Source organism: Poromitra crassiceps (assembly GCF_964638095.1).
Source record: "Poromitra crassiceps genome assembly, chromosome: 13".
Classification (NCBI taxonomy): domain Eukaryota; kingdom Metazoa; phylum Chordata; class Actinopteri; order Beryciformes; family Melamphaidae; genus Poromitra; species Poromitra crassiceps.
Genome location: NC_139644.1, coordinates 4629721 through 4651630, shown reverse-complemented (window position 1 = coordinate 4651630; position 21910 = coordinate 4629721). Strand labels below are relative to the sequence as shown.

The window sequence follows — 21910 nt, the reverse complement described above, 5'->3', positions numbered from 1 at the left end:
ATTGAGTTGCCATCTACCAGGGGTTTACAAAGTCTGAGTCTGTGGGCCTCACCCCCGCCCGCCCGCCCCGTTAGTTTGCTTGCTTAGTTTGACTTAATTCCTGGAATTGAGTGAAAAATATCTACGGGAGCATTATGTTATTTGATCCCATATACAGTGGATATGGATATTATACACTCAACAATAGCCTAGTATTGCTGTTTGACATACTTCAGACTACAACAAAATACATAAGAAGGTCTATCTGAAATGAATGCATTTATTTGTTCCTGACTCTGGGAAGGTGGGATAAACAGTAAAATTCCCCCCAACTACTGTATCTATGAACTATCTCTTTAACCAAATCACACATTTAAGCTGGAATGATGCTTCCCGCATCGGTGAGGACAGCGAGTGTCCGTGGTCAAATCAGCAGACACGCCCCTCCACAAGGCTCCCGTGCAGACAGTTTTCGCCTGGATGTGCAATTTGATTGGGTGTCCAGGTAGTGTAGCGGTAGATTCCCTGCCTACCAACACAAGGGTCGCAGGTTCGCGCCCCGTGTTACCTCCGGCTCGGGCGTCCATACCGGCATGATTGGCTGTGTCTGCGGGTGGGAAGCCGGATTGAAGGGTATGTGTCCTGGTCGCTGCATTAGCGCCTCCTCTGGTCGGACGGGGCACCTGTTCAGGGTGGAATGGAACTGGTGGGAATAGCGTGATCCTCCCATGTGCTATGTCCTGCCGGTGAAGCTCCCCGCTGTCAGGTGAAAAGAAGCGCCTGGTAACTGTGCATGTGTCGGAGGAAGCGTGGTGTCAGTCTATGGCTCTCCCCAGATCAGCAGAGGGGGTGCAGCATTGACCGGGGCAGCAGGGGGGAAATTGGCCAAGTACAATTGAGGAGAAAATGGGGGGGGGGGGGGGCGATTTTTTTTATAAAAAATAAGTTGAAATTTGCTTGAAATAAAGTTAGCTTAATACTCAAATAAAATGTCAACCAATTTACCAGAATGCAACGATTTGTAAAATGTCTGGAAGTGTGTTGTAGCAGGTATTTTCCTTAGCCGACAAGCAAGGCAACATGAAATTGTCGAATTTCTGAATGCAGTGTGGCCGGCGTGTCCTTCTGGGAATATAAGTGTAATGTAAGTGTCGCTCTATTTCAGGGGGAAACTTGGTCGCTACCCACCATGGCCAGGAAAGGTAATAAGTGAAGACAGGGTCAACACTTACAATGTTGTTGTTCAGAGGGAAATAAACACTTGCATTTGATTGTGCTTGGAAACTTACAAACTTGATTTGTTTGATCCATATTTCAGGTCGTAAGCCCTCCCAAGGACCTGAAAAAACCAAGAGGCAAAAAATGCCACTTTGTGAAATTCTTTGGCACTGAAGACCAGTAAGTATGGACTAGGGATGCACCGATGTGAAAATCTTGGCGATACAGATAACCGATATTAACATTGCTGTTATGGCCGATAACCGATATTTACCAATATCGATATGATCTGTATAAAAACACATGTCTATGATAATAAAATGTTGTACATAGTGAAAAACATGTGTAAACACTGTGGATTTGAAAAAGTTACACATTTCTTTATTTCCAAAACATTTGGAAAAGCCCATAAATCATAGATTTATCTCAATGTTTCCTCTCAATGGGAACATTTTGGCAACATCGGACCGATGCCGTTATGTAAAAAAATGACTAACATCTGCCGATATCGATATGATTGCCGATATATCGTGCATCCCTATGGACGCTAACCCAGTAAGTATGGACCCTACAGGCGCTGACAGGGTTCTGCTCAGCAGTAAGTATGGACCCTACAGGCACTGACAGGGTTCTGCTCAGCAGTAAGTATGGACCCTACAGGTGCTGACAGGGTTCTGCTCAGCAGTAAGTATGGACCCTACAGGTGCTGACAGGGTTCTGCTCAGCAGTAAGTATGGACCCTACAGGCACTGACAGGGTTCTGCTCAGCAGTAAGTATGGACCCTACAGGTGCTGACAGGGTTCTGCTCAGCAGTAAGTATGGACCCTACAGGTGCTGACAGGGTTCTGCTCAGCAGTAAGTATGGACCCTACAGGTGCTGACAGGGTTCTGCTCAGCAGTAAGTATGGACCCTACAGGTGCTGACAGGGTTCTGCTCAGCAGTAAGTATGGACCCTACAGGCGCTGACAGGGTTCTGCTCAGCTTCAACTTGGAGCCTTGCTGCCGACTAGCGGCGACAGTGAGACTGTACATACTCGAACGTAACTCGGCGCGTAGGCTGCAGTACACCTCCGAAACACCTGGTGGCTTGTGGTGCACTCATGTCCATTACATAATGACACTTACTATCATGTTGTTTACCGAGAACTTGCAATCATGTCGGTGGGGGGACATTTTATTGTCCCTCCATTTCAAATCTCATTCCGGTGAGCCTCCAGAAGGCTTTGCTAGATGAGGGACACGCACTGTTAAATGAGGAAATTGCGTTTCCTCATTCCTCACAAGTATGTCAGTGGATACGTGCACGGACCAAGGCAATGGCCAATCACAGCTCTGGTGCTGGTCACGTCACGTCTGCGTTGACGCCGCGGAGTCACATTTTCGAGGAGCTGCACGCCCCTCTCCGCCGAGTTGCGCCGATAGGACGGCCAGCTGCGGCGACCCCTCGGCGCAGTCAGCGCTGGCGATATCGTGTAAACTTACGTGATTTTGCGTAAACATACACGATGTTGCGTAAGCATAAAACCAGTTGAACCCTAACCCAGTAAGTATAGACACATTGGACAGTAGGCAGAGCTCTCAGCTCCACTTCCCTGCCCACCATGCGCTGTGTTTGTGTTCATGTTCAGTGCCTGGATTAAAGTGGAACAGTTGAAGCCCTACCACCCCCACAAGGAGGAGATGATCAAGATCAACAAAGGCAAACGCTTCCAGCAGGCAGTGGACGCGGTGGAGGACTTCCTAAAGAAAGCCAAGGGGAAAGAACAGGTGAGGGGTGTCCGCTAAGTCTAATGGCTCAATTCCACCACATTTAACAGCCCTGCACAGCTCGTCCCCACTCGGCTCTAATCGTTTCGCCCCCACCCCCGCATATCTGTCATTCGCTTATAGCCGAAGTAGGCTATAACATAACGTTACAATTAAATCCATCCACAGAACTTTTAAACTGTTTATGAAATACTGGTGCCTCTAAATGACCTACAGTGTACATGGGCGAATGTGACAATCGGCCAGGAGAATGGATATCACTTTGTAGTTAGTCAAACTCAGGCATGCGCTGCGCTGTGCGAGGACGGAAGAGGCGCAACAGAGTGAAGCCTGCCCTGTACCCCGCGGCCTCTCACCAGGCAAGACCGCGGCTTCACCAAACACCCGCTGCGGCCTAGCGGAGCGCTGCAGCTCAACTAACTACAGGAGCTTGCTGAGCAGCGGACTTTTTTCACTCTGAAAACAATTGAAACCACCGCCACGACTTTATTTCACCAGAGGCGAAGGCAGCAACACAAAGACTGATGGAAATAACATAACAGAAGAGAAGGTAAGCCCACTAAACTGGTATGCAGCGCATTGACAGTCAGTAGATAGAGTAAACACAATTCTGCCTGGCCAATCAGTCGTCTACAATGTTTTCACGTCACCGTATGAACCCAGGTTCACAGAATAGAACCTCGACGAAGCAGGTACGAAAAGTAGCACGACTCGACCCCAATACAACCCGGGCTGGGACAGTTTAAACCGGTGGGATGAGACAATTTATCGAGTCGAGCGGAGCGGGATCGCGCTACTACCTGCGGTGGAAATGAGCCATAAACGCCATACATCTCATGCTGGGGACACACCACTAGAGGTAAAGGAGAATTTATCCTGTTTGTGCCATGCAAGGACTGCACTACAAGATGCTACTGTGTTTAACAGAACTCTGATGGCAAAGGAGAGTCCAAAGGAAAGAAGGCTCCCAGCAAGCCACTGAAGATACTGGAGGAGGATGACGAGGACCTCAGTGCCCTGAAGGACCCCTCTGAGAAGGTCAGTCAAAACGGATTCCTCCAAGTGGGAAGGCAGGATTGTCGTGGGTGAATTCCCCAATCACCTCTTTGGTTACTTAAGTAGGGTATTTCCCAAAAGGTGCACTGTTTGTGTCAAAAGGGGCATAGCCTTTTAAAGCAATGTTCCACTTAGTTTGAACATGGCATCCTTGAACGCCACGAAAACCAGAATATAAACTACCGTAAATTCCGGACTATAAGGCGCACCGGTGTATAAGCCGCACCTTCAAAGTTGACTATTTTTTCCTTATATAAGCCGCACCGGACTATAAGCCGCGGGTGTTTTAATGGTATTTTTTTTTTTTTTTTACAGTGCACACAGTGTCCGCGGTGTGGTGAAAAGAGGGCAAGAGAGGAAATTAAAACAGAAGTGGATTTATAGTTAGAAAGAGTGCTAAAGAAGAGAGAATTCCGTTTTTTATTTTTTTATTTTAGTTACTCACAGTACTATTGACCAGTCCAACTCAAAAGATATTCGGCAGTTTCACTTTGAGCTCTTGTTCCGCCGCTGTCCATCAATAGTTATGACGAGTCTCGCTGGGTACAGTACGCCAAAGCGATATCCATTGACTTTAACCTTTTCGATGATGCTGTTGTATGTTGCGCGTTTCTGTTGCACCAACGCGGAGAGGTCCTGCCGGACGAAAAAGCGCGTACCCTCCCAGGTGAGGGGCTTCTTCCCCGCAGCCTGGAGGATGAGTTGACGGTCGGGCCAGCGGAGTAGGCAGATGAAGATGGCCCTCGGTGGCAGGCCGGGGTCTGGACGTGGCCGAGGCGCCCGGTGTGCCCTGTCCACCTCTGGTGGTTTCTCGCCTTCCTTCAGGTCCAGGATGTAACACAGGATTTTGCTCCCTCTTTTACATTGATCAGGCGAATGTTATTTCTTTTACTCCTGCTGATTAAGTCATCAACCTGCGTGTGCAGGGTTTCGATTTGTTTTTGCATTTTATCCACTTTCGGACTCACTGTGTTGTTTTTGTCCTCCAGTGCGCTGATGCGCTTTTCCGCATTAGAAACTCTGTTCACGGTTGCCTTCTTTTCTTTAGTGATTGAGTGGATGGACTTCTGCACGTTTTCAAACTTGTTTTCAAGCTGCTCAAACCTCTGAGCGATGTCGGACTTAATCGATAGTGTTTCACGGAGTAAAAGTTTAGCCCAAGCCGTGTATCTCCAGCCTCCAGCAGGTGAGTCATTTCCTCATTCATGGCGGTGATTGCTTCGTCTTTTTCTTTCTGCTTACCTGTGTTGTGTTATGTTATGTTATGTTATGTTGTTAAAAGAGGGCAAGAGAGGAAATTTAAACAGAAGTGGATTTATAGTTAGAAAGAGTGCTAAAAAAGAGAGATTTTTTTTTTTTTTTTGAAAAAATCCATAGATAAGCCGCACCGTTATATAAGCCGCAGGGGCCAAAAAAGGCCAAAAAACGGGAAAAAAGCCGCGGCTTATAGTCCGGAATTTACGGTACTCACCAAGATAGAATATAGAATAAGGTGCATACGTGCTTGTAAGAGATGCTGTACATTAAATCCTGTGCGTCCAGGGAGTCCACGAGAAATGAGCTGGGCGAGTTATTCATCGTTTCCTCGTCAAAGTAGGCCAGGAACGGCTCCCAAATAGTTGAGAACTTCCTGAGTGAGTTGGTCCTCAGGAACCCGAGTCTCTCCATACGCACAACCCAAACCATGTCCGCCAGCCACTGCTGACAAGAAGGTGAAGAGTACTTCCACTCCTTCAGAATGAGTCTCTTGGCGACAGTCGTCCCCTGTGTCAGAGACTGTTGTACAGCCTATAGGGAGGAGCAAAGAAGATTCAGAACAGCCGAAGATGGCGAGTTCCGCCTCTGGCTGAAGGGTTATTTTATAGGCCTTGGAATACCAGTCAAATATTTTGTCCCAGAATCCGGACAGTGAGGAACAAAACCAAAAAGCGTGTGACAGTGTACCCTCTGACCCTTCACACCTATCACATAGTGCTGAGACAGAAGGGTAGAAAAGGGATTTTAACAGTAGCATATTTTGCATCAACACTGGTGTAACTACAAGTGTTCTTCACAGTTCAGTGGTGGAGCTGAGTCATGTTTGGAAGCCATAGTAACGGCGTGAGTCTTCACACATCCAGCAACCTGGTTGACGTGTCGCTCTATTTTTGATGGATTGTGGGAGGAGCCAAAAGCTCACAGGAAAACAATGTTGCGTTGTTTTGATGAGTTGGCACTAATAGCAGGGGGTAGGAGGCATGAATTGAACACAAACAAAATAAATCATTAAAATGACTTCATAGCTAATCATCTGCTACATTGAGGGGAAACGGAAGCATCTGATTGGCTGTTGACAGCCGATGACCATGACAATTGTTCAGCCATAGTCAACTTTTCTTGGCTATCAAGCTTGACCCTCCACATATCTGCCAACTCTCCCTGGTCACTGAGCTGTAGAGCAAATGAGTGGACTTTTGGTTGGTGATTTGTTGATGACCTCGGTAGGCTTAGTTTTATTTAGTTTAAAGTGTTTTTGAAAACCAAGCCCTGGGCAGTAGGACTCTAGACCACACCATGGGGCCCTATCTTCCCAAAAGCACTAATTTAGCGTTTGCGCTCGTTTAACGGTGTGCGCATTGCAAATTGGGGGCGGACACAAGCGCATGCCTGTGATAATTGTACTGGGCATAGGCTGCCGCATGCCGAAGCAGGCGTTTCAGCGCAAAAATGTGGTGATAGATGGCATTATACTATCATCAGCAGCGCGCAATTACTTTGCGCGCAGTGCAAAAAAGAATTCCTTTTGGATATGTCATTACGCACAGCCTTGCCACGCCAATACATCAAATTATGCTGCTAAAATAGGGTATTAGCAGATAATTCAGTGAGGCAATCAACTATAACTCACTGAGAAACGTTTATCACATCGCAAAGAGGGAAATTAATTGAGAAAACTTGTTGGACAATGGACATAGGCTATTTACCTTCATAACCAGCTGGAGGGTCGTTGGCACCACAGACGATCTGTCAATAAACTCCCTCTGTCCTCGCACGAGTGAGTCACTATTACGCATGGAGAGAATTACAGCATATTGCATGGCTTGCGCAAACAGCCATTGCAAGACGGGAATCTGATTGGTTTTGATTGATGTAATGCCCAGGATTGCCTGGCCACGCCTGTGAATAATTCTGGTAGTTAAGACCGGCCAAATCCCGTTTGCGCAGGCATTTTGGGGTGCAGATGATTTTGGCATGGCTCTAATTTGCGTCTGTGACACGTGCCGTGAACGTTTCCGCATCCTGGCCGAGAATTGCATCCCCATCATATTTTGGGGCTGTTTTACCTTAGAAATCAGGGAGGTCACGTCTACCAGACAATTATATCACTTTTAAACAGTTACATTTCTGTATAAATCATTACAATATGCTCCCGTCAGGTGGGGATGCTGCCGGCGCTGGGGTGCAAAACTCGCCATAACACCTGGACACTGGCGCAAGGCGGACTGCTATCTTCCCTGCCTTAAGGCATGCGCAAACAGGTGCGCAAGTGCTAATAGGGGATAGCGCCTGTCGGAAGATAGGGCCCCATGTGTCTAGCACCTGCTGTGGTGTTAGATTTCACTCCTTGCTCAGTTCAGTCTTTGCTAGACTGGGTGTTGATAGAGGGCAGCTCAGACTACAGGCAGCCTTTGATAGAGGGGTACACAGAGCAGCTCAGACTACAGGGAGCCTTTGATAGAGGGGTACACAGAGCAGATCAGACTACAGGCAGCCTTTGATAGAGGGACACAGAGCAGCTCAGACTACAGGCAGCCTTTGATAGAGGGACACAGAGCAGCTCAGACTACAGGCAGCCTTTGATAGAGGGACACAGAGCAGATCAGACTACAGGCAGCCTTTGATAGAGGGACACAGAGCAGATCAGACTCCAGGCAGCCTTTGATAGAGGGGTACACAGAGCAGCTCAGACTACAGGCAGCCTTTGATAGAGGGGTACACAGAGCAGCTCAGACTACAGGCAGCCTTTGATAGAGGGACACAGAGCAGATCAGACTACAGGCAGCCTTTGATAGAGGGACACAGAGCAGATCAGACTACAGGCAGCCTTTGATAGAGGGGTACACAGAGCAGCTCAGACTACAGGCAGCCTTTGATAGAGGGGTACACAGAGCAGATCAGACTACAGGCAGCCTTTGATAGAGGGACACAGAGCAGCTCAGACTCCAGGCAGCCTTTGATAGAGAGGTACACAGAGCAGCTCAGACTACAGGCAGCCTTTGATAGAGGGACACAGAGCAGATCAGACTACAGGCAGCCTTTGATAGAGGGACACAGAGCAGATCAGACTACAGGCAGCCTTTGATAGAGAGGTACACAGAGCAGCTCAGACTACAGGCAGCCTTTGATAGAGGGACACAGAGCAGATCAGACTACAGGCAGCCTTTGATAGAGGGGTACACAGAGCAGCTCAGACTACAGGCAGCCTTTGATAGAGGGACACAGAGCAGATCAGACTACAGGCAGCCTTTGATAGAGGGGTACACAGAGCAGATCAGACTACAGGCAGCCTTTGATAGAGGGGTACACAGAGCAGCTCAGACTACAGGGAGCCTTTGATAGAGGGGTACACAGAGCAGATCAGACTACAGGCAGCCTTTGATAGAGGGACACAGAGCAGCTCAGACTACAGGCAGCCTTTGATAGAGGGACACAGAGCAGCTCAGACTACAGGCAGCCTTTGATAGAGGGACACAGAGCAGATCAGACTACAGGCAGCCTTTGATAGAGGGACACAGAGCAGATCAGACTCCAGGCAGCCTTTGATAGAGGGGTACACAGAGCAGCTCAGACTACAGGCAGCCTTTGATAGAGGGGTACACAGAGCAGCTCAGACTACAGGCAGCCTTTGATAGAGGGACACAGAGCAGATCAGACTACAGGCAGCCTTTGATAGAGGGACACAGAGCAGATCAGACTACAGGCAGCCTTTGATAGAGGGGTACACAGAGCAGCTCAGACTACAGGCAGCCTTTGATAGAGGGGTACACAGAGCAGATCAGACTACAGGCAGCCTTTGATAGAGGGACACAGAGCAGCTCAGACTCCAGGCAGCCTTTGATAGAGAGGTACACAGAGCAGCTCAGACTACAGGCAGCCTTTGATAGAGGGACACAGAGCAGATCAGACTACAGGCAGCCTTTGATAGAGGGACACAGAGCAGATCAGACTACAGGCAGCCTTTGATAGAGAGGTACACAGAGCAGCTCAGACTACAGGCAGCCTTTGATAGAGGGACACAGAGCAGATCAGACTACAGGCAGCCTTTGATAGAGGGGTACACAGAGCAGCTCAGACTACAGGCAGCCTTTGATAGAGGGACACAGAGCAGATCAGACTACAGGCAGCCTTTGATAGAGGGGTACACAGAGCAGATCAGACTACAGGCAGCCTTTGATAGAGGGGTACACAGAGCAGATCAGACTACAGGCAGCCTTTGATAGAGGGGTACACAGAGCAGATCAGACTACAGGCAGCCTTTGATAGAGGGGTACACAGAGCAGATCAGACTACAGGCAGCCTTTGATAGAGGAGTACACAGGGCAGCTCAGACTACAGGCAGCCTTTGATAGAGGGGTACACAGAGCAGATCAGACTACAGGCAGCCTTTGATAGAGGGGTACACAGAGCACAGAGGGTACGTAAGCATCACTTCTGATTCTTCAGAGTGTTGGATCTTTTGCAACACCGTTTCCCCAAAACCCTGAAGAAGAAGAATAGTTTTGATGGGCTACATGGGTTTATAAAACGTGGCTCAAAGTCACTCCTCCATATTGAACAGAGAAACCTCCCCTCGGTCTGCACATTGGCCCTATGAACTGCAAGGTGAATGTGTGTCTCTCTCCCCCCCTAAAGGACTTAACTGACTCTGACCCAGAGAGGCTGGGTGCTGCTGGACCAGGTTCAGGATTCAAATGGGAATGCAGTGTAGGTGAACCAAGCCTGCTTTGCCTTGCTGTTCTTCTGCCTTACCTTCACTTTTGGCTTTATGGGCACCCCACCAACAGCCACAGAGCCTTTCCTTTCTTACCTGTGTGGTGTTCACTCACGACCACAGAAGCTGCGGGTAACTTAGGGGAATGCCAGCCAGGTGGTCACCGACTCTGTATCTCAAGGCTCTCACAAGGGGGGACTGGGAGCTTGGCCCAGAAACGGGGGATTTTTTTCTGATCTTCTGGGTCATCACCTGCTTTCTGTGAGTGTGTTTATATAGTAGAATGTGCCCAACCTGCTCCCCAGGCCAAGGGTTGATGACCACTCTGCACAAGATGCTCTTAAACATGCAGATTAATGTCTAGGTGATCGTCAAGGAACCGTTCACTGTCAAATGAAAATAGTGTGATTATCTACTCATCCCTTTGTCAGTAGAAACTCCACTGATGTTCATATGAGCACCAAACACTCTGATGTTCCTATGAGCACCAAACACTCTGATGTTCCTATGAGCACCAGACACTCTGATGTTCATATGAGCACCAGACACTCTGATGTTCCTATGAGCACCAGACACTCTGATGTTCATATGAGCACCAGACACTCTGATGTTCATATGAGCACCAGACACTCTGATGTTCATATGAGCACCAGACACTCTGATGTTCATATGAGCACCAGACACTCTGATGTTCATATGAGCACCAGACACTCTGATGTTCATATGAGCACCAAACACTCTGATGTTCATATGAGCACCAGACACCCTGATGTTCATATGAGCACCAGACACCCTGATGTTCATATGAGCACCAGACACTCTGATGTTCATATGAGCACCAGACACTCTGATGTTCCTATGAGCACCAGACACCCTGATGTTCATATGAGCACCAGACACTCTGATGTTCCTATGAGCACCAGACACCCTGATGTTCATATGAGCACCAGACACTCTGATGTTCCTATGAGCACCAGACACTCTGATGTTCCTATGAGCACCAGACACCCTGATGTTCATATGAGCACCAGACACCCTGATGTTCCTATGAGCACCAGACACTCTGATGTTCATATGAGCACCAGACACCCTGATGTTCATATGAGCACCAAACACCCTGATGTTCCTATGAGCACCAAACACTCTGATGTTCATATGAGCACCAAACACCCTGATGTTCATATGAGCACCAAACACCCTGATGTTCATATGAGCACCAAACACCCTGATGTTCCTATGAGCACCAAACACTCTGATGTTCCTATGAGCACCAGACACTCTGATGTTCCTATGAGCACCAAACACTCTGATGTTCATATGAGCACCAGACACTCTGATGTTCCTATGAGCACCAGACACCCTGATGTTCATATGAGCACCAGACACTCTGATGTTCCTATGAGCACCAAACACTCTGATGTTCCTATGAGCACCAGACACTCTGATGTTCCTATGAGCACCAGACACTCTGATGTTCCTATGAGCACCAGACACTCTGATGTTCCTATGAGCACCAAACACTCTGATGTTCCTATGAGCACCAGACACTCTGATGTTCATATGAGCACCAAACACTCTGATGTTCATATGAGCACCAGACACCCTGATGTTCATATGAGCACCAAACACTCTGATGTTCCTATGAGCACCAGACACCCTGATGTTCATATGAGCACCAGACACTCTGATGTTCCTATGAGCACCAAACACCCTGATGTTCATATGAGCACCAAACACTCTGATGTTCCTATGAGCACCAGACACTCTGATGTTCCTATGAGCACCAGACACTCTGATGTTCATATGAGCACCAAACACTCTGATGTTCCTATGAGCACCAGACACCCTGATGTTCATATGAGCACCAGCCACTCTGATGTTCCTATGAGCACCAGCCACTCTGATGTTCCTATGAGCACCAGACACTCTGATGTTCCTATGAGCACCAAACACTCTGATGTTCATATGAGCACCAGACACCCTGATGTTCATATGAGCACCAGACACTCTGATGTTCCTATGAGCACCAGACACTCTGATGTTCCTATGAGCACCAAACACTCTGATGTTCCTATGAGCACCAGACACTCTGATGTTCCTATGAGCACCAGACACTCTGATGTTCCTATGAGCACCAGACACTCTGATGTTCCTATGAGCACCAGACACCCAACCACTTCACTACTGCACTTCCATCTCAGCTTTCTAGCAAACATTTGAGCAGGGTGTGGCTGTTTAGAGTTCCAAAAAGAGCATCAAATGACCATACCTGTCAATATGTATTGATATGTATGTGTCAATATGGAGATACTGTCATTTTTTATTTCAATATATTGTTTTGTAAGTTTCTCGCCGACACCTGCCTCTTTGCGTGGTTTTGACATAAGTCATGTTGTTGTTGCTGTCATTGATGTTATTGATGTTGCTGCTGCTGTAACGCCAGAATTTCCCTCGGGGGATAAAGTACTCTCTCTATCATCTATCTATCTTAAATTTCTCTAAATATCTCATGCGACATTTTATAATAATAATAATTTTAATAATTATCATTTTATAATAATAATCACCCCATTGCACTGAGAGTCCAAAAGGCCTAGATGGACCTCATTAGGCACTGTTGGTGCGTAGAGGCAGCTGGGACTTCTCGTGCAGTGTGGCAACTGAAACAAGGAAATGGGCTGTTTCTCTTCCAGCTTGGCAGAGATGAGAGATGTTGCTGTGCTACCGTGCACCACCTCCATCCTCGTAAAGCGAGTCAGTCCATTCACTTGTTTCACTTCCCATTTCCCATACTACACCATGAGAGACATGTTGCTCGTCAGGTGCTCTTATGCTGCTCATTGGTGCTCTTTTTGGAAATCCTAATCAAACTGTGTTGAGTGAAATGGCTTGTTAGAAGGCTGAGGTGGCACTGGGGACGCATAGCTTGTTGTGTGTTTGGTGACTTTCCACTGGGCACTGGGGAGAGTAGATGATGACATGTTTTCATAGAGGTGCACCAGTGGTATCTGTAGCAAGCTGGTCTGATACCACTGATACTTACTTTACAATCACCACACATTCCCCTCAAATATATTCTTATTTTCACTTTGCTACTTTGTATAGAGCTCAACAGACACGTGACATTTCCTCACATCATTTTCCCCCGGAAGTAAGTTCCACCACATCCATTTTCTCCATAGACATTTAGATCAATCCAAATATAACGAGTTTTAAGGCTTGAACCAAGCCAACACGTGATCCAGAGAATCTTGAGTGACCATAAAACATCGGGTTTAAGCGAGAACAAAAAATAACAATGGGTGGTGGTTTCTCAAAGGAAATAGAATTGATGGATTTGTTCCTGTAATTGTCATAATAGGCCAATAGTAGGCGACATGAATGACTGTAAATTGAGTAGTACTTGAATGGGTGCTTGTGTCATCCCATCTCATTGACAAAGCACTCAGAGTCAGTAGTACTGGCTGTGAAACGTTGCTGTTGGTGCACCTCTAGTCAGTGGGTGAAAAGGAGACTGTACTGCTTTGAAGTCCTGCTTATCTTCTCAGACAGTTCATGTGTTGATGTGAGCCAGTATTCTAAAGGCTCAGCTAATGCGCTACTGTATGCTCTCGTTACTGCTATTCAACTGAAGCCATCTTAAAGCTGACTGACTTGTCTTCATTTTAAGATACAGCAGGGTTCCCACTGATCATGGCATTTCTGGAATATCATGGAGTTTTCAGAGGTATAGTCTCGGGCTGCACAATTAATCGCAATATGCCCACGTGCAATTATTGTTTGATGAATGTAAAATGTACCACAACACAGTATTAAATGAAGCATTGTGGTGCTACAGAGATGCCCCAGCCTACAAATCATATTCTCCAGACATAGGAGAACATGCTTGTTTGGTGCTCGCCGTCCCAAATAAACAATACAAACTAGGAGGGAAGCGCTCCCAGTTTATGAAAAGTCATGGACTTTCACAGAAAAGCCATAATGGGAACCCTGGTGTATCAGCACTGCTCGGTAGAGACTCGAGGGACCATAACTTAGGTCCAGTGTGAGGGCTAGCGTTAGCTTTGCTAGTTTGTAGCACTCACAATCTGCCCTTTCTTTCTTGTAATGACCACTGGGTCAGCACATCAAAGTGTTTCTGCCACCCAGTGGTCATTCATGAAAAGAAAAAGGGAGATTCTGAGTGCTAGAAGCAAGCAAAGAGAACGCTGGCCCTTGCACTGGATGTAACTTATGGCCAGAGGGTGTCTGCACACTAGTTTGTCTACTAGGTCACTGCATGTCCTCCAAGAATACTTTCCAACAGAACTCTTCTTCCATTGTAGCCCGTGAAGGACGACCCTCATTTCCACCACTTCCTACTCAGCCAGTCTGAGAAGGTAAGAGGGAACTGCTGCTCAGCATCTGCACGCTGTCCTCCTCTAGTCTTTAGCTGCTGTTTGGTTTTACAGAGAGGTTTCTGCACGCTGTCCTCCTCTAGTCTTTAGCTGGTGTTTGGTTTGAGTTAGTTTTGCTTTGAGCATGGTGTCATCATCTCACTTTCCCCTCCTACTCTTGTCTTCAGTTTGATCTTCTGGCTAATCTTAGACATGATGGTGTTTTTCTCTCTATGCGTCACGCTGGCTCTATTCATATCGCTCCATCCCTATTTTCATTATCCACTAATCTGTTGATTATTTTCTCAACTAATCGATTCGTCATTTGGTCTATAAAATGTCATAAAATGGTGAAAAATGTCGATCACTTTTTCCCCAAAGCCCAAGATGACCTCAAATGTCTTCTTTCATCCTGACTAAGAGCCCACAACCCAAAGAGAATCAGTTTACTGTCATATAAGACTAAAGACACCAACAAAGTTTCACTTTTAAGAAGCTGGAACAAGAGAAGTCTCCCCCCCCCTCCCCTAATTAATCTAAACTAATAATCGGGTATAAAGAAAAAGTTGGCAATGGCGATTAATTTTCGGTTATCGACTTAATCGATGATCGATGACACTAACCATTGCAGCTGTAACAGTTTTTGTTGTAGCACCTTGTCCTCTGTTAACTTGCTTTACCCCTTTCTTAGTCTCGCATACATCTTCTATTACTAGATGGGTCACCGCAGGCTCCGCCAATTCTAGCAAATGGTCGCTGCAACTCTCCCAAATGGTCACGTGGTCACCTGACCTCTCCTCTGAAGTGTTGTGAGAGACCTGTGCCTGGTGACGCGGGGTTAGTGCTGACCTAGCAAGCTAACTTGAAATGGCGATCGTGATAATTCCCAAACTCCACGTATAAACACAAAGCTGCCCGTTGTTAGCTCAATACAGTTGAAACTAAGATATTCCATTAAAAAAAATATTTTTTCTAGCCACAGATTTAGCTACTACATCAACAAACGTCAGCTTTAGCTTTAGCTAATCGCTCCCTGCTAACATGAGTTCCTGTTGCCAAATCTCACGAGAGTTTGTTGCTGAGATAGAGACAGGTCTTGAAACAAGTAAAATGTTCTCCTGATCTGTCTGTCTGAAAAATGCCATTTTAGTGTCAGAATATTCTGAAGATATGTGGCTTCGGAGAAGGGGCCGAATATTTACTTTAATGAATATGGGGGTGAAATAATCTGTCATAATCTGAGATCACGTTGACTTTTCCCATTGACTCCAATAGACTCAGACCTGCCGAAAACCTCCTAAGTGGGCGTGTCCGTGGAAAGCCAATGGCAAAACGCACGTGCCAAAATGACAGGAACTGAGTTGAAGTTGAAATCCCATCTTCTTTGCTCTCGCTTGCCAGACTTCCCCTCTGGGAGAGAAGTCTGGCTGCATGGAAACAGGCTGCAGGTATCAGCTCTGGTGCATGCTCCCTAGTCTGATACCTCACGAGTCCGACACCTCACGAGTCCGAAAAAAGAGGCATTGGACAGGGGATCATGTCTATGTTCCCCGGCTTCTATGTTCTCCGGGTTCTATATTCCCCGTTTTTCACTAACCCTAAACCTAACCTCCCCCAGACCCTAACCCAAAACCTAACCTCTCCCACCCCCACGCCTAAACCTAACCTCCCCCAGACCCTAACCCAAAACCTAACCTCTCCCACCCCCACGCCTAAACCTAACCTCCCCCAGACCCTAACCCAAAACCATGAGGTGTCGTTGGACTCGTGAGGTATCGGACTAGGGAGCAGTCCCCTCAGCTCTGTCATTGGTGGCGTCCATTTCAGTCGGCAGCGGAAGAAAACCCCCTTCCGCTCCCTGCAAGCTCTGCCATTGGCTCCGACCCGCTCTGACTGACCGGCTGCGGCCGTATATGGATTTCCTTTCCGCTCCCTCCGTGACGAATCTGTCGATCTGAAATGCCTCTGCTGCTGTGAAACAACATCAACAATGGTAGCTCGTTGCTACACGCTGTAGGGAGAGAGTCTGGCAAGCGAGACTAGGTTAAACCATACCGAGCATTTTCCCCCCTGCAAGTCCACAGTGGAGATCTACGCTGCCAGACTCTCTCCCGGAAGGCAGAGGCAGCTGCATTAGCCTTGGCAGTATTGCAGCTGCATTAGCCTTGGCAGTATTACTCACTGTCTTAATATAGGCTTTAGCCTGGCATGTGCATAACAATGTGTGCAAAATCACACACGCCTGCCACCACCAATCTCATCCCTAACAGTTGAACTGTAACAGATCTCATCCCTAACAGTTGAACTGTAACAGATCTCATCCCTAACAGTTGAACTGTAACAGTTGAACTGTAACAGCCTGTGGCTACTTCTCCATTTCCTTCCCTTGTCTCACTTCATCACTTCCTGTTCCATCAGGCTAACTAACATTACTTGTGACTTTCTGTAGACTGGATGAATTCAGAGTATGTTACAGCAGGGCCATATGAAATCACTTAGATTTGTTTCCAAAATCCATTTTATTTTATTTTCCCAATTTCTTTTGATGACTTGACTCTCTCAGACACCCTCTTTGACATGTTTCTGAAAGCGACAACCAAGTTGTGAGGTGACGTAAGAGTCCAACGCAAGACTTCTATTTTGGATTGGGGATCGGGGTGTTTTTGAGACTCGAAACACCTCAATCCAAAATGGAATTATTTCTCTAGGCTTATTTTACAATTATGAAATCATTAAATTTACGACAATAACTAGAGCTAAGTTTGATTCTGATAATTAATCAGACATATTGTACTTTGATCGAATTTCAGCCAAATTGTTGAAACCTGCAATATTCCGTTTTACAGTTGTTTCCATTTTTATTATCAAATTCCATATTGCCCTAATTATTGGCATGTGCAAAAATGAATGAATGAATGAAAAGTAAATTGTGGAAGCAAGAGTATTTGCGATATGAAAACAAAGATGGCAGCGACCACACTTGAAGCAGTGGGTGATGTCACGGTGACTCCGTCCATATTTCTCAACGGTTTATGGTTTCTACCTTTTCAGCCATAGGTGCAGTTATTGTAGAAATAGACTCAATAATAATAAATAATAACGGCAGAAGGCTTAAAATGGTGCTAAATATGAATAGAAACAAGGAATAAAAAGACCATAAATAAAAAGCAAGCTAAAAATAGAAAATAAGATTAAGTTGAAAGCAAGGGAGTAAAAGTGAGATTTACGGTGCCTCTTAAAACGCTCAACAGAAGGTGCTTCTCTAATATGTGCGGGCAGCCTGTTCCAGGCAGTAGATGCAGCCTGCTCCAGGCAGTAGATGCAGCCTGTTCCAGGCAGTAGATGCAGCCTGTTCCAGGCAGTAGATGCAGCCTGTTCCAGGCAGTAGATGCAGCCTGCTCCAGGCAGTAGATGCAGCCTGTTCCAGGCAGTAGATGCAGCCTGTTCCAGGCAGTAGATGCAGCCTGCTCCAGGCAGTAGATGCAGCCTGTTCCAGGCAGTAGATGCAGCCTGCTCCAGGCAGTAGATGCAGCCTGTTCCAGGCAGTAGATGCAGCCTGTTCCAGGCAGTAGATGCAGCCTGTTCCAGGCAGTAGATGCAGCCTGCTCCAGGCAGTAGATGCAGCCTGTTCCAGGCAGTAGATGCAGCCTGCTCCAGGCAGTAGATGCAGCCTGTTCCAGGCAGTAGATGCAGCCTGTTCCAGGCAGTAGATGCAGCCTGCTCCAGGCAGTAGATGCAGCCTGTTCCAGGCAGTAGATGCAGCCTGTTCCAGGCAGTAGATGCAGCCTGTTCCAGGCAGTAGATGCAGCCTGCTCCAGGCAGTAGATGCAGCCTGTTCCAGGCAGTAGATGCAGCCTGCTCCAGGCAGTAGATGCAGCCTGTTCCAGGCAGTAGATGCAGCCTGCTCCAGGCAGTAGATGCAGCCTGTTCCAGCCAATAGATGCAGCCTGTTCCAGGCACTCACTTTTAGAATGTGAAGAAGACCGGCAGCAGAAGACCTGAGGGAGCGACTTGGATTAGACTCAGACAGGCAGTCACAAAGACAGGAGGGAGCTAAACCATGTAATGCTTTAAAAACAAGCAAAATCATTTTTAAATCAATCCTCAACAACAAATAAACAAGAACAAGAGTATGCACCAGGCGAGTTTCTCAGTGGAAAAGACGTTTTCATTCTTCTTCCGAGTCTATTTGGCAACGCTGATTGGCTGAAGCAGTTGTCTGTCAGCGCAAGTACAACCGCCCACTGAAAACACTGTGGACGGATTGGAGCCCAGACTGATACTAATGTGAGGTCATGTGATCAGGATGTTTTTAAAACCAGGCTACATGAATGTGGGCGTGGCATTATGCTCTGATCTGTACTGTGTGTGTGTGTGTGTGTGTGTCATCTCTTCTTTTATCTACTAACCCTTCTCTGCCCACAGCCCACAGCCTCATCAATGGAACCCATTAGCAAGCGGCTGAAGATCGTTGAAGAGGTATAGTAACTAGTCCATCATGTCCCCCACAAATGATGCACTCACCCTATGGGCCAATCAATAGCACGTTATTCAAATGTGTCAAAGGTTCAAATCTGTTCTCGAGGAATGCATAAGGCTGTTAGGAATCCCAAAGCTATGGCTTGAACAGCAGTGAGCAGGGCTCCATCCAGAGACAGCTTGACCCACCATTGTTGGACATCTTTCCCTTTGCTATCCTGTGTTATAAAGCAGTTCTTCTCAAACTTCTACAAATTCCTGTACCCCTCAAACATTCCACCTCCTGCTGCGTACCTCCTCTACCTCCGCAGACGGCCAACGTTATCGAACAACAACAACATGGCAGTGAAACAACTTATCAAGCTAACGTTAGCTAATTACCTTATCAAGCTAATGTTAGCTAATTAACTTATCAAGCTAACGTTGGCTAATTAAATAACGTTGCCTGATGTTGTCTAAGTTGACGCCTCACTTGGAGTTTTGTCATCATCATTGTCTATGACTTCAGCTACTGCAGCCCAAGTGCTAGCTGTAGGCGTCTTGCTGCTGGTGGTGCTAACAACGTTAGCTGCGGTGGCTCCGCTTGCTGCGTTCATTTATCGAAAACTGTACAGTCTTCAGCATTTAAAAATATCTTGTGCTTGAGAACCAGGTGCTTCCTCAAGTTTGAGGTGTTTGCCTGGCCAGCTTTGCATGTCGCATCGCGAGCGTTGTCTTCTCTTGGAAAAGTATAGCCATCGCTTTCGGTTCGCCGCCATGTTTGTTGTTTGTTTCAGGCAGGGTGATGTACTGACGTAACTTGCTCTCGCGTGTTGCCTTCAGGTTGATTTGATGTGAACTGGTACTCTGTACTACCGACTTCATTCGGTCAGTACCTGTAAAAGTACAGAGTTTGGTACTTATCTCTAGTCATGGTAGGTTGCAACCATCATAAACTATAAACTGCCCTATTCACAACTGAACAGAGCCATTGCTCCATACCCCCACCCACCACCATCTGTTTTAACCTTTTGCTGTCATTGTGGGGTACAACAAATGTTCCTCTGTCATTCTCCTTTTGAGCCAGATTCTTTGTTTCTTCACTGCACAACGTGTATAGACTAGCCACAGTCGACCTGTATAGACTAGCCACAGTCGACCTGTATACAGGTCGACCTGTATAGACTAGCCAGTCGACCTGTATAGACTAGCCACAGTCGACCTGTATAGACTAGCCACAGTCGACCTGTATAGACTAGCCACAGTCGACCTGTATAGACTAGCCACAGTCGACCTGTATAGACTAGCCACAGTTGAAGAGGTTTTGTAGCATCTTGTATTCCTCTACATTTTGCATTTTAGTTGCCATGTTTTCACTTTTCATGTGGTCTTATTTTTGCTCACGTTTAGCTTAAATGTTGGTCATGTTTTTGTTGTTGAATAGCTACATAATGTAGCCTTGTGCTTTATGTTTTTGTTGTTGAATAGCTACATAATGTAGCCTTGTGCTTTATGTTTTTGTTGTTGAATAGCTACATAATGTAGCCTTGTGCTTTATGTTTTTGTTGTTGAATAGCTACATCATGTAGCTTGTGCTTTATGTTTTTGTTGTTGAATAGCTACATCATGTAGCTTGTGCTTTATGTTTTTGTTGTTGAATAGCTACATCATGTAGCTTGTGCTTTATGTTTTTGTTGTTGAATAGCTACATTATGTAGCCTTGTGCTTTATGTTTTTGTTGTTGAATAGCTACATCATGTAGCTTGTGCTTTATGTTTTTGTTGTTGAATAGCTACATTATGTAGCCTTGTGCTTTATGTTTTTGTTGTTGAATAGCTACATTATGTAGCCTTGTGCTTTATGTTTTTGTTGTTGAATAGCTACATTATGTAGCCTTGTGCTTTATGTTTTTGTTGTTGAATAGCTACATAATGTAGCTTGTGCTTTATGTTTTTTAGGGATGCACGATATATCGGCAATCATATCGGTATCGGCCAGTATCGGCCGATTTTTTAACATATCGGTCATATCGGTATCGGTCAGATGTTGCAATGTTAATATCGGTTATCATTATCAGCCAAATTCTTCACATTGATATGAAATAATGCAGTAAATCTATGATTTATGGGCTTTTCCAAAGGCTTTGCAAATAAAGAAATGCATAACTTTTTCAAATTCAGTGTTAACATGTGTTTTTCAGTATGTACAAAATGTGATGATCATAAAAATGTGGTTTTATACAGATCATATCGACATCGGTAAATATCGGTTATCGGACATAACAGCAATGTTAATATCGGTTATCGGCATCGGCCAAAATTTTCATATCGGTGCATCCCTAATGTTTTTGTTGTTGAATAGCTACATCATGTAGCTTGTGCTTTATGTTTTTGTTGTTGAATAGCTACATCATGTAGCTTGTGCTTTCAGTGCATGAAGCTGACAGTGGTGTTGCTTGTGTGCAGGACACACGGTCAACATCTATCCAAGCAGCAGACAGCACAGCCATCAACGGCAGCATCACACCCACAGATAAAAGGTATTACACAACCTTAAACCACTACAAAGTTCTACAAAAATAAAGGAAAATAAGTTACTAACAGTCAGAGATGGGGACTTGGGACTTGGACTTGAGACTTGAGACTTGGAATTGAGACTTGGACTTGAGTTGCACTTAAGCCTTTGTTCACACCAGGCGCTATTCAGAAGCAGAGCTGAAGCTGTGCTGAACAGAAGCTGAGTGTCACGCTAAACCAGTCACACAAGAAGGACTCTTTTCCTTAGCACCTCGCTCAGTGCTGCCTTACCCTGCCCACAACTTGTATTGACTTCATGCTGCCTTACCCTGCCCACAACTTGTATTGACTTCATGCTGCCTTACCCTGCCCACAACTTGCATTGACTTCATGCTGCCTTACCCTGCCCACAACTTGCATTGACTTCATGCTGCCTTACCCTGCCCACAACTTGTATTGACTTCATGCCTCGCTCAGTGCTGCCTTACCCTGCCCACAACTTGTATTGACTTCATGCTGCCTTACCCTGCCCACAACTTGTATTGACTTCATGCCTGGCAGCTTCAT

At 46.2% G+C, this 21910-nt stretch overlaps 1 protein-coding gene across 3 annotated transcripts in view; it reads left to right on the top strand.

Annotated features, from left to right (window-relative positions):
* glyr1 (glyoxylate reductase 1 homolog (Arabidopsis)) overlaps positions 1 to 21910 on the top strand; it is a 38002-nt gene that overhangs the window by 565 nt on the left and 15527 nt on the right. Inside the window, exons 2-9 of one of the 3 annotated variants that reach the window (XM_083649877.1) lie at positions 1145 to 1181; positions 1298 to 1377; positions 2828 to 2966; positions 3894 to 4004; positions 9915 to 9986; positions 14319 to 14372; positions 18795 to 18848; positions 21293 to 21366. In XM_083649877.1, the coding sequence (XP_083506003.1) occupies positions 1145 to 1181; positions 1298 to 1377; positions 2828 to 2966; positions 3894 to 4004; positions 9915 to 9986; positions 14319 to 14372; positions 18795 to 18848; positions 21293 to 21366 (621 nt within the window). The remainder of the gene's footprint in view (positions 1 to 1144; positions 1182 to 1297; positions 1378 to 2827; positions 2967 to 3893; positions 4005 to 9914; positions 9987 to 14318; positions 14373 to 18794; positions 18849 to 21292; positions 21367 to 21910) is intronic. The other 2 variants (XM_083649875.1, XM_083649876.1) reach the window with 2 other exon arrangements.